The 13983-nt window shown below is 29.5% G+C and overlaps 2 protein-coding genes across 2 annotated transcripts; one reads left to right on the top strand and one right to left on the bottom strand.

Annotated features, from left to right (window-relative positions):
- Window positions 1–69: 69 nt before the first annotated feature.
- LOC116773832 (facilitated trehalose transporter Tret1-like) lies at window positions 70–10594 on the top strand. The gene is made up of 8 exons (XM_032666346.2): window positions 70–418; window positions 3541–3676; window positions 3768–3996; window positions 8220–8376; window positions 8645–8862; window positions 9214–9385; window positions 9622–9908; window positions 10261–10594. Exons 1-8 carry the CDS (start codon window positions 350–352, stop codon window positions 10535–10537), a joined length of 1545 nt encoding a protein of 514 aa, XP_032522237.1. The 5' UTR covers window positions 70–349; the 3' UTR covers window positions 10538–10594.
- On the bottom strand, window positions 10225–13704 carry LOC116773833 (antichymotrypsin-2-like). The gene is made up of 7 exons (XM_032666348.2): window positions 13548–13704; window positions 12940–13301; window positions 12477–12653; window positions 12196–12409; window positions 11914–12128; window positions 11633–11815; window positions 10225–11252 (listed from the first exon to the last, which is right to left on the bottom strand). Exons 1-7 carry the CDS (start codon window positions 13561–13563, stop codon window positions 10971–10973), a joined length of 1449 nt encoding a protein of 482 aa, XP_032522239.2. The 5' UTR covers window positions 13564–13704; the 3' UTR covers window positions 10225–10970.
- Between the last annotated feature and the right edge of the window lie 279 nt (window positions 13705–13983).

Below are 13983 nucleotides of genomic sequence, written 5' to 3' on the forward strand. Positions count from 1 at the left end.
TTTAAATATCATAAATACGTATAAATATATAATTTAATTAAAACGAAATAAATATATTTATTAGTTAAAAAAAATCTATATAATGTTTCCGATTTTGTAAAGTTAACGCTTGTTTAAATTAAAATATAATGATTTAGTTATATATGAACGAACATGTCGCGAGCGTTCCTCATGAAGAGAGTTAAGTACAATTACTAAGAGACATTGAATTCTGTATCATTACATTGTCCTTAGCATAACGGAGTAGTTGTGCCTCGGAGTATTAAGTCTCGTTCCGTTATCATTAATGACATACTCGAATCGTGACGTTAAAGAATATGTTTTAAAAATTCAATAGTGAAGCCCAAAAATGGTGATAAAATTGCAAATAAACGATACAAATCAGAATGTGAGTCGGTTGCGTTCTATAACGTCTCAGGTATGTTAAGGATCTGAATTTAATAATTCGATATATAAAAATTAAAAGTGCTCAAGGAAAAACATTTTTTTTTTCTTACATAAAATTGTTTATGATAATATGTAAAAAGGTATTATATGTAGTGAATTGAATTATAATACGTTATTACACCATACCTATTTTATGTTTAGATTCTTGCAATATCAAAGGTGTCTTAATTTACATAAATGTATGGTTTAGAAAATCGTTATATCCAAAACATTTGAATATCACATCAATGTATTTTTATGAGTCTTTCGTGAAGTGTTCTGTAAAAACTATTAATAGATGACGTCGTTGTGAGTTTGTTTTGACGTCCACATTGTTACTAATAAGAAGAGTGAACGGCTAACAACAGTTACTGTACACTTTTCGCAATGCCTTAAAACTATCAGTAAAAATTTTATGAGGACACTAAAATATCTGAACGTAAGTGACGAAAAAGTTGACGAAACCAGTTCAGGATAACGAACTATGAAATAAAGTACAGAGTTGGATTTAAGCACGACAAAAAAAAATTGAAATTATATCACAGATTCTGGATTTAACATTAATTTAATGTTTTTTTTTTTTTATTATAAATTCTATTACGAGAATATTCTTGCAATACGGTTCCATTAAAATTTTTTAGGGAATCCAAATCTTATCATAAATTAATAAAAAATAATACTTAACAAAAAAAATTTACAAAGTAAAATAATATATATTTATACTTAAAAATATAATTTGATGACTGTTAAAAACGTGTTGTTTCGCTATAAATATAATCGGCTAATATGTATTTTCGTTTTCACTTTAGTTGAATTCATAAACATTTTTTTATTGCGGAGAAGATTCTATATAAAAAATGAAATTAAGGTTTACTTTGCAGTATTATTTTTATGTGTCTCAATAGTTTTGTAGTTACTTTAAAAAAATGTCTTAATTTAACTAATCTTTTAGATATCGTTTTACGAATGAACTATTCAATGGAATTGATTACTTGTAATGTCTATTTGATGTCAGGTGCTTCAGCTGGGATTCAGTCATGTTATGAGATCTAAGATTTTTGCGAGCATTGATTTAAATAAAACTAATATTTTTGGATGTACCTACTACGCGTTTTTTATTATCTTAAACTACATACTAGGTATCGGTTACTTTTGCAAGAGCCGTGATCACGGGCAGATGATATGAAAAAAAAAAACTCAACATCATGTTATTTAAAAACTTATATGTCTTACATTTCACTAATAATCACTAATAATAAAGAATTTTATAAGACACTTAATAGCTTTGTTATATGGAACACGCTTAGATGACCCATCGCCATTGTAGATTATACAAAAATAGTAAATATTATATTTTTTTTTTTGTGCTAAACCTTTTTTATCTGGTTAGTAATTTATGCAAATAATGTTTAAATAAAATTTAAATATATAAGATATTTTTTTTATTTGTAGTTAAAATTTTACATATTCTATACGATATATTTAATTTTAATGATGAAAATTATACTTTAAATTTGTATGATTTTATCACATATTAAAATACCGTCTATATACATGGTAAAAATATATACTTTATTAGAATTATTTTAATGTTAAGAATAAAAATAATTAATTGTATCTAAGATTATCGCATGTAGACCTTTAAATGAAACTAATTTTTTCGGATACAAAAAGTTTTTTTTAATATATTGTATCCTGATCCTGAAGTTTCGGTTCCTTTATAGTTTACAGCAACCGTGATTGAGGGCAGACGGGAAGAAAGTGTCTGTCAGTTATTCTTGTTACTTCTCGTCTACTGCTAACGATTTCTTGATCTTCTCTCGTACCGCTCTGGATGTAATTATGTTGTGGATAGAAATCATTCATTAACTTTAAAACTGAAAAAATATTAAAATGTCGAGATGTTCCCTCATGTCCAAAGATACGAAAATGTATTCTTTTTTATGTAACATAGAGAAATATATTTTATTTACGTATATATGTTAGTGAAAATTGTATTTCATTGATAATTCAATACCGTACAGTTATGTAGACTCTCAACCTTAACCCACTTCCTTCTTTTCTATTACGTCCTTACCCAAAAGGTATCCTTTTGTTTTTTGCCACCATCTTCTTCTGTGTCAATTTGTAATTATTTTACTTTGAATGATGTACAGTAAAACATACTATATAGTCCTTTCATTTTTAATAAGACAAACAAATAACTGCAATTAGTTTAGGCCCGTAATAATTTATTTACAAACTATAACACACTCATATTTTAAATATGAAAATTTGCAAAGAGTTTTAATGTTCTTCATTAAGCTGTTTTAATGATATTGAAGTATTTAATAATTTGTTAAACAAAATGTACACTGTACAATGTACATTATACAAGTGTACATCAAACAAGATGCTAATTTTATAACAGTATAATATTACGTAAAATATTGCGAAAACAGCTGAATGGAGTAACAGAAACTTGTTTTTATTTTTTTCAGTTTCTGTAAATATAATTTTGGGAATGTCAGATGTAGTTTATAAGAATTTACTGTTTCTCGACATGGTCAATTGCTTGGAAATATTTCGCATTGTTTCTGTTTGAGCAGTTTTCAAATACATATGTTTTCCAAATGGAGATATAAAACACAACTAATAAGAACATATATATTAAAAGTTTTTATGGGACATAGTTAAAATACATTTCGCAATCTTTCCTTTGTATTGTTTTATTTGTAACAATAGTTTCCGTATGGTTTATTCAATTTAAAAAAAACTATGTCTGGACAGATTGAAGTTAACTGATTCGTTCATATCTGATTTTATTTTGTCGAACTTCTCAAACACCCAAACAAATTATCTCAATATGTCTTTTTTCACCTTTCATTACATTTGTCTGAATTATGTTCCAAAAACAGTGGACCGACAACCGTGAATATTCTTAATTTTATAAAAATCATAAGTAGATTTATCACAAAAAAAAAGTTAGCTAAAAAAATAAAATAATAGAACTCAAATTATACGCATGTCCATTTTTACAAAATGGTGCTAAATAGAAATTAAATTACCTATCACTTAAACGAGCGAAGCTATGGACAGGAGCTAGTAATTATTATTAACAAATATATTTTTCAGCTAATAGCATGTTCTTCTTCATTTTTATTATTATTTGACTTGGGAATGGCGATAAATTTTTCAACCATTATAATACCAGCATTGCTTGACTCAAAGGGGGAAATTTCATTTGATGAGAGCCAAGCTTCTTGGTTCGGTATGAGTATAACTTTTTTATTTATTTATTTATCCTATGAACTCTTTCAGTCACAACTTTATATATATTTAATGAAATTATTTGATTTCAGGGAGCATATCATTTTTGGCCCAACCAATTGGAGCAATAGTTTCAGGTCCCTTAGTAGATTATGTAGGACGCAAGAAGGCCAATTTTTTGGTTAATATACCGATGATAGCGGCGTGGCTCCTTATGTACTTTGCTTGGAATCTACCCTCGCTTTTCACTGCCAATGCTCTGTTAGGAATTAGTTCGGGAATCATGGAAGCCCCTATTAATTCTTATGTTGGTGAAATAAGGTAGGATTTTTTTTTTGTATTATAATTGTAACATCATCTTTTTTGTTGCTCAGGGATAAGTATTTTTCTCCTAGAAAGTCCTAGTACTTTTTAGATTAACATGTCGAAAAAGAAAGAGGAACTAACTATTTATTATCTAAAATTAATTTCTAACTCTAGTTTACATTAAAAGAGTGAGACTAGTCACCAACGTTATGCTTAAACAGAACATGGAGTTACTTCAGCCACTCTATTTATCCAGCCCATAGTTGTGTCATTTAATAATTCATGCTATCTTTATAGAAGTAATAGCAATTTCTGTCTGAGAGTCACGTAATGGACCTCTTCTGAGGATGCCTGTCTGGGTAGATTTAACCAATGCCTAACACGTTACACAAGCTGCGTTGTTAGCAAGAAAGCTTAAACTTTAAACACAATCTCCAAAGAAACATCGTCCACAACAGTTTCCAATAGAAGCGAATATTAAATAGTATTTATATTTAGAAGAAAATGCAATGCACAATTTGGTCAAAATTATTCTAGAGTATTGAAATCGTGAACAAAATTATATAATAAAAACAATATTTCTGGTACTTTTTACAATATATCAATGCAAGACAATATTATTTTGTGATTCATCGTTCAAAAAACCGAACAGTATTTTTGTCATATTAAGAACATTATATGTTATATAAACAAAATTAATCGGCAAAAATCTATTATGTTGTGACTATTTTTGTAACAAAAACAAAAATAATGTTAAGGATAAGGCTTTGCTCATATCAATGATAGGTATGTACTGGGTACTCATATAAAAATAAATAATATTATTATGCAAAATAAGATATGTGTACAAAGTTATCCGTGACGCATTAAATTCGTTCATTCATTTAACTTTGTTAACATGAAATATTTATGACATATTTCAAGACATTGAGTTTGAAATTTAGTTTGTTGTTAGTTTGTTCCTTACATTCAAAGTAAAACAAAACCTTTTTCAAAAACAAAGCCTTATTTATAACTTCACGGTCACAATGATAATTCTAATGACAATTTTCTGCTGTTCACTGAATAATGATGGCAATATACTCATAATATAAAATGAAGTTGTTTAAAACATTTGCTATGACTAATAAATTGTCTGCGTATCTCTGGAAAGGAAATAAAATAATAGCCCGTAAATAAATTGATTGCTAATTTATATAAAGCAGCCCCACTGGCAGCACCATCCGGCCTTTTGTATATTAGTTGATTAAAAAAGAATTATATTTTAAATTATCTTTATTTTGTTACAAATATCATCATTCAGGATATAGCATAAACCAACGTTAGAAACGTTCCACTGAATCACTAATTTGTTCTTACTTATAGTCACACATAAGATGTCTTTGAACTTTAATACATTCAAATATCAAAATGCCACTCATTTTCCAAAACTCATTTTCCAAAATTACTTAGATTAATCTTTCACATAAGCTTTCATCGTTACAATTTGCTCTCTTTGCCTGCGAGTTCCTTTGTTATCTCTTCATTTCTTAAACATTAATTACGCATACATTTATTATTATTGATTAATATAACTATAATCCTATCATTGATTATGGTGATGTATTCCTTTCGAACCTTAACGAAGCAATTAATGAATATGATCCTTTGCTATATATTCGTTAGATTGATTTTAGAACTATGTAAATTTGAACGTATCTCAGATTATAGACGACAATTAAAATGGATACGAAAATACCCTAGAAATTACAAGATACTTTGTCTTTTTTTTTCAATTCTGTTCAATCTCTGTGTTCCTATATACATATATTTATATATATAAATATACTTTCTTTACAAATATACATATATACATTTTTGTTTGAATGTCATGACAGATAGTTTTGTTTTTTAATTTAATTATTACTTTTAACTTCTTGATTTCCGTATGAGTATGTATTTTAAAAGGTATTCGGTTTTGGAACGGTTTGTCAGTGTCAATGAGTAAGGCTACTTCAAAACGTGCTTTTAATTACTCTTATCAAGTAAAGCAATATTCCAGCAGCATTGTGTTAACTAGCAGAGCATCAAAATTCAAGGTCGCCTTTTGTGCAACTTTTATAAGTGTGGAAAGAACATAAACAAATTCACAAACAAACGAACGAATGAAAGTATGAAAGGACTTACGGACGGAAAGACAAATGGAATAATTATTTGCCATTAGAGCTGGTAAATAAATCATACCAGCCTTATGTCGTAGACGTGAGTGGACGGTATAATACACAATCAAATCAACTTACGAGTAGATTATTTAAGCACATAACACTGAATTCGACACTGAATTCAGATAAAAGCGAATAGATCACAACCGAAGAAATTGGTTTTTGGTTTCAAATTGTTATATTGTAAATATGATAAGTATGACGTCAACCAAACGACATGTTAATAATCTTTAATTGTTAAAATTGCTTTACTGATTGAGAGGAAAATGTGATAAATATTTGAAAGTTAAATTTACTTAATTAAAATATACATTAATCAAATAATATTACTATTAACCGAAATAATATTACTTTTAACCGATTTCAAAAAAGGAGGAGGTTTTCAATCCGTCTGTATTTTTTTCTTGTTTGATACTTCATTTCTTTCGACGGGGGAAGCGATCTTGATTTTTTTTATTATTTGAAAGCTGGTGTTTCCCATGTGATGCCATTTCAATTTGGTGGACCAAAATGAAATCGGATTTTTTCTGGCGATGGCATCCATGAGAAAACCATATAAGTCTAAAAATTTGCATTAAGTACGTGTGTGACAAATGAATGAGTAACTTTAACGACAGCCGATTTCGTATTTTATTTATTTATAAGGGTACACTTAGAACATAGTCCCATGATGATCACAACAAGACTTGCTTATGGAATCCTGAGAAAATTTATTAAAATCCTTAAAATGTATACCCATAAAGTAATGGCATTACTTAAGGTGTATTATGTGTGACCTTCTTTGTCCAAATAGAGATTTCATTATCTTGTTATTAACCGACTTTAAAAAAGGAGGAGGTTCCTAATTGGACGGAGTCTTTTTTTATGTATGTTTCCCGTTTTCTCGAATACTCCAGGACCGATTTAAGAAATTATATTTTACCTGAAAGGTTGCATCTATCAGGTGGTCATTGGTGTTTAGTTTTTTAATCCGTAGAAGGCACCGACTTCAAAAGGTTAGGTATTAAGAAATTGAAAATATTTAATTAGGTATTAAGTTAGATTATTTGAAAGTAAATAAAAATGGTCTTCTTTATCTACATTAGGTGTTTAGTCAATTTTTGTGAAGATATGTGGAATTTAATGACATCTGAGACTTTTGCGAGTATTCATTCAAATGAAACTAATATTATTCAATTTCACACCTCGTCTTTTCGTGATCGCGGTTGCTGCAAGGTAGCCGAAACGTCGAGAGTATGTAGTATTTTAAAACATAATAACATACGCGTTGTAATCCGAATAATATTAGTTTCATATTTAGAATTTATTATTAGATAGGTTCGGTTAGAAAATAGTATTTAAGTGTGAAATTATTTTTTGATGTTTAGTTCCTCTTTTTCAATTATGTTTTTTTGAAGTCTTTTTTTTTACTTACAAATAACTTTATTTAGTTGACCAATCATAGTCATCGACTTTGTTAATTTGGTTGTTGTTGTGAATGTAGAATTTGTTATTGCATGTAGTCGAATAAAATACAGACTAGTGACGACATTATTGGTCTTTAACTTGATTACTAAATTATTGTATAAAAGGCGATGTCTATTCATATTTGTTCCACTATTCTGTTTCAATATGGGCAATTCATATAAACCTACACTGGTACACACATACTAACGGGGTAATTGGCCATGCATGGTTCTAAGAGTAATAAATATAGCACTTAAATAGCGTCTCCTAACTTTCAACCAGATTTCAAGCGGATGAATTCAATTTCGTTAAAATTTGGTGTGGAAGTAGGTAGGACTTTGAATGAAAACCTTTTAGTTCGGCTAACATTTACGTTGATAAAACCCAAATTTTAGTGAACTTACAACTTCGTAGGGACCGATTTTATTTCAATGTTTTTATACACTAAAAGAAATATCTGGACTTGTGAGAGGAATATTTACGAAAACGAAAAGTTTTAAAATAAATAGAACATGGACTAAAATAACTGTTTGTAAAAGATAAAGGAATAAAAATATCAAATAACTTTCATTATATATAATTTATTTTCAGTGAACCATCAATCCGTGGGGCGCTGTGTACCTTGACACAATTCTTCTCATCGTTCGGTATACTGGTTATGTATTTCCTGGGAACTTTTATGCAGTGGCGAAATGCTGCCCTCATGTGTCTCATAGCGCCGATTGCTTCCATGATTACTGTTGCATTTGTATGTACTCAGTTTATACTATTTTTTGTAACGAGAGTTTTTTTAGTCTATATATTGAAAATGTAAGCTAAAAAGTTTTGTACTTAAAAGTTTTTACTTAAAGATTAAGCCCGCCAAACCTTATCTGTAAAGGATTGTGATATTATACATTTTTCTAATGAACATAGTTGCCTCCCCCATATTATTTCTATGATGAAACTCGTATTCAAAGCGTAATGAAAACAAACATTTTATTATATCAATGCTATAAGATAAGTTTTTGTCTCAGTCGCCGGAAACTCCAGTATGGCTATTAACAAGGAATCGTGAAAAGGAAGCGCTTAAGTCACTTTGCACGCTTCGGGGATGGACTACTCCAGATAATGTCAAGGAAGAATTTACCGATCTTCTTGACTATAGCAAGAAATTACAGCAATGTGTGATATGTTGTAACACGAACCAGGACTGTAAAAGTTGTCCTCATGAGTCCATGAATTGGTTTATTAGGTAATTTAATTTACACACTACAATTTCTACCTAATAAAACTATATATCTAGATTTAGCATCTTTAAAGAAAAAGATCGCTTTTACCGACGGAAAAAACGAATATGTAGGTTAACAATAAAATTACATCAGTGCACCAAGAAAATCCACTGGTACCGTATCCTTAAACGTATTTTGCAAAATATAAAATTTACAATATAATATTATATATTTTTGGCACGTTTTCATTTATGCTCATAATATAAACATACTTGCTATAGTCTTAACTATCTGAAGTTTATTTTTTTTTAAGACTCGAGTTTTTTTTGAATTTATATAATAAAAGTGGGACAAAATATTTATTCTGATTGCAGGCGTGTTCTCAAAATCAGATATGTTATAATGTGCAAAGAAACCTTAAGGCCATTGACTCTCGTGGTAATGTACTTTTTATTTTTTGTGATGAGCGGACTTACGCCAATCAGACCGAATCTGGTCAATGTATGTGGAGCTTTTGGAATGGCACAGGACAGCAAGCAAGTTGTGGTAATTCATTGTTTTTATTAAAACTTCCTTTTTTGATACGAAAGTAAAAAACAGTATTGATTTTATGATCTACAATTTTAAATTTTGCTAAATTTTTAATTCACAATAAATCTGGTGTTGTTATAAATTTCATATAGAGCAAAGGAACTTAAGTCTTAATATCTCAAAAATAAAATATCCGATTCAATATACATCGGTTATACATGATAAATTTCAAATAAAGATTTTTGTTTCAGCTGTTCGTCGGAGTAATCACGTTTTTGGTTTGTTTCCTTATTATTGGTCTGATAAAAATCTTGGGTAAACGAAAATTGGTAATATCCTCAATGCTCGGAAGCGCAATTTCTTGTTTACTTCTGAGTACGTACGCGGCTAAGGTCTTGGACGAATCTGTGTCATCTTATCACCCTGAGACATTTCCTGAGAAAACAAGTTTGACACCATTGATATTATTTTATTTCATGACTATATTCACTGGATTGGGGATACCGTGGGTGCTGCTTGGAGAGCTGTTTCCATTTAGGTAAAACCATTTGTTATTAAACAACAGACTTAAATTTTAATCCGATTATTTGCAATTCAATTTATGACATTCTCTTACCTTAAAATCACATCACGTAATATTTAAAAATAATTATATGTGTACATTAGTATAAATAAATATATTAATACACTGTACAATGAAATGCCATACATTAAAAATATTCGAATTACGCCGCATTTCAGCCAATATCAATGTACAAAGCAGAGCTCATTCTCAGCTCAATGAACATTCCTTCCATCATATTTAGTATTTGATTACTAATTTAGTTATATAAGTTTAAAATAAAACAAACACAGAACATAATAATATATATTTAATTAATCTTTAACAGAAGCCGCGCCACAGCCCAGGGTTTATCAGCTGCTAGTTTCTACGTTTTTTCATTTCTTGGTTCTAAAACCTTCATTAATCTTGAGAACAGTGTGAAATTATGGGGAACTTTTGCTACATATGCAGCTTTCGGTTTTGCCGGTACGATATATTTGTACTTTTTCTTACCAGAAACCGAAGGCAAATCATTGCAAGAAATTGAAAACTATTACAATGGACAATTTAGGACATTTGCTGACGATCCCGTTATAAACAAATTAAAAAGACTAAAGAGATAATATAAGACTTGCATAAATAAGAATTTTAATATTAAAACATGTAATGTGAAACTTAAACATGTTTTTTTTTTTATTTAACGTATTTTTAAACGTAACCTTTAACTTAACTGATTGCATGTATCATTAAAAACTTTCTTATATTTGATAAGAAAATTAATTTTAGATTAAGAAGCTGAGGCCTATTTCCTTTCGGAATATTTCGATGGCAGTATGATATCTTGATATGACAATATCATGATATGATTTGTGTTAAATATAACGTTTGTTATCAATATAAGCGATGTCTTTATGTCCATGTTAAAGTATATGTCGTAACATAGAGGGTATAAAAACTATCAGTCCTATAATGAAATGAATAAACACGTAATATATATAAGTGTTAGAATAAAAAATCAAGTTAACTATCTGTAGTAGAAAACTTAACATGAAATTATCACTTAGATGGGTCTTCAATTTTGGCTATAAACAAAGGAATAGCGAATTGAGTGTCCCATAATACGGCTAGGAATGGTCTATTAGCCTGGAACAGTGCAGGGGGATCCTCATATGATAAGGCGATTGCAGCAAAACTTGTAGCAGCCGTTGCTGATAGACCTTGCTCGTCGACTGACAGATAACCGGTGTGTATAGCACTAGATATTCTAGGTGAATACGTCCGGTAAGTTCCAATACGCGTAAGATCAGCTTGCGGTGAAAAAATTTCAGTGATGCCCATCTGTTGAATATATACATATTATGATTTAACCAAAAAACTAGAGAATGTGAAGATAGATAAGATATCTTTGGCGTCATATGCTTACTTGCTAATGTTCTTAAATTAGTAATATTACGAAACTGTATAGAAAAATGATCAGGAAAATAGTTTTTTTGGTCACAGTTAGATCTAATTTATTCTGCTTTTTGAGGTATAATTTACCGAATTATAAGTAAAACTTTAATGTGTTATTTATAGCTATTTAGAATATATAATTCATCGCCGTTATTCACATTTGTTAATATGCCAATGTATAATAACATACAAACAAATAGGTTTTATCTAATTTAAAAATAATTTGGATTAAACAATCAAAGCTTATTTAATTAAATATTGCTTACCTTTTGCAAGACTGGTATCATATTAGTGTGTGATTTTATGGTAAATTTCGGAATTTCCAATTGGATTTCACTTTCATCAAATTTAAGATAGTTCAGTAATTTATTATTTGATAGTGATTTTAATATAATGTCTACATTAGACTGATGCTGTGGTAATATAATTATAAGAGAGTACTGGTATCTCTGGAAGTAAAAATATGTTTATATTAATAAAAAACAAAGCTTTTTTCATTCCTAACTATATGATACTTTGTTTTGATAGTTATTATAATAATGCTTACTTCAAATGGCATTACAACGACAGCTGAATTACTCTCTTCATCTATACCATATCTAAAAGAATGGCGCATGCGCATAAATGGCACTGTAATACTTTCGCCACTACTTAAGTGGAACAATAGCTCTCTCGTGGATTCTGGTTTAAATTTTGTCTCCCAAAGTCCTTTGAAATATACCACATTTGCTATGAGCACTTGGGTGGAGGAACTAACAGCACCTGAAATTATTTTTAGATTAGAATGATGATCAAAATTAAAAACTTATAAAGAATCTTCCTAACGTACTCTCCGGTAGAAGTTCGGCAATTCTGTTATGAGTTTGGATCGATATCCATTTATTTATTTGCCTAACAGCTGGACCAGGTCTACTGAAATCAACATTTGTTATTTCGCTACCGAAATATTGAACAGAGGTCTCTTTGAAATCTGGTTCTATTTGAAAACCTTCTCCGAGGTATAAATTGATGGAAACAGTCAGTATGTTTCTTGAATTTCTTTTCTACAAGTAAAGAGAAATTGTTATTATTCATCAAATACAAATGTATTATACATAATTTATATCATACCTTCATATCATACGTAAGTCTTTGATAAGTAGGCGCTGTGGCGTTAGGTGGCATTGAAAGAGCTCTTGTCATTTGATCCTGAGCCTCTCCCGAAGTTCCTTGTTGTAGGAGAGCTAAAACTGTCGCAATAGACGTGGGAGAAACTATAACATTTCCTCTTATTAATTGGTTAACACTCTGTAATAAATGTAAATGGACTGAATGAAAAACGAGAATAATTTCAATGAGAAGCAGTAATAAATTTAAAATATATATCTATATAATTAATAGAAGAGCTTCTTTAGACTATTAAGCACATTAATGTATACTTTAATTTACAGAAAAAATGCTGGTAATTTTTTTTATTGAATGTTAAAATTTTGAGAAACTTGCTTCCATATGGCCCATGATCGTATTTTAAACCTTTTTATTAAAACGTTCATAATAAAGAAATATCTTATACTACGATTCACTAAGAACTTACTCTCATTAAGATGACGCTAAATTCTGTTAGGGCGTAAGTAACATTGTTCAGTTGTTCAAAATCAGTTGTACCGACTCCAACGAATCTAACCGGTTTTGAAACAATCGGAGACTCGTCGTCGTCGTACCGTGTTGGTTGAACTTTATTTATATTATCATTGGCATTATTTACATCTCCAATTTTGTTTTCATTTGATAGTAAAGAGTTGATATATCTGTCGTATGAATCTAGACCACTATTTTGAGCTGGCTCGTTGTTAAAGTTTGCGGCGAGAGGCAGTACTCTTCTATAATTGTATTGTTGCGGCCATTTAACAATATTAAATTGCGCCTGAGTTTTAATTACAAATATTACTATCAAACCTAGAAATAAAATAATAATGTAATTTGATTAAATGATTAACATGGAAACAAATCACTGAGTCAAGTTTTTAAACGTGAACAAGAAATAAGAAAAGGTCTCGGTGAACTATGAACAGTGATACTGTCTCGAATTATTGGGAATACCTTTTGTGATACGTAAAGCAGTAACATTAAATGAATACCTACTTTACCATAACTAAAGATTGATCATGTCATTATTATATAGTAAATTTTGATACGACTTACAATATGCTATCTTCATTGTGAATTCCTTTACAATATAGCATTGGCAAGAACAATTATAATTTTCACAGATTTGATTTTCGATATATACTTTAGCGTAAACACAAACATTCGCACAGGCACAAACTTGATTCGCTACTAGTGACCGTACGAGAGATAATTGCGAATAATAATGTGTTGATTCAACTTACTAATATTGTTATTGAATATAAGACCTTATTTGAAAGCAACAGAGCTTAAAATGTCATCATTTTTACAAGTCGCTTGTTCCTGTTGAGTACTTTTTTGTTGAAGATTCATTCTGTTTGTGGTTTTTCCGACTGAGCCGGTTTCCTCAATGCGATACGAGTGATACAAGTGTTAACTTATGTCGTCGAGAAATAATTTAAATAAAACACTTAAATTGTTCCAAAATACATTTGATATGAGGATAAATTGA

This window comes from Danaus plexippus, chromosome 20, assembly GCF_018135715.1.
Source record: "Danaus plexippus chromosome 20, MEX_DaPlex, whole genome shotgun sequence".
Taxonomy (NCBI): domain Eukaryota; kingdom Metazoa; phylum Arthropoda; class Insecta; order Lepidoptera; family Nymphalidae; genus Danaus; species Danaus plexippus.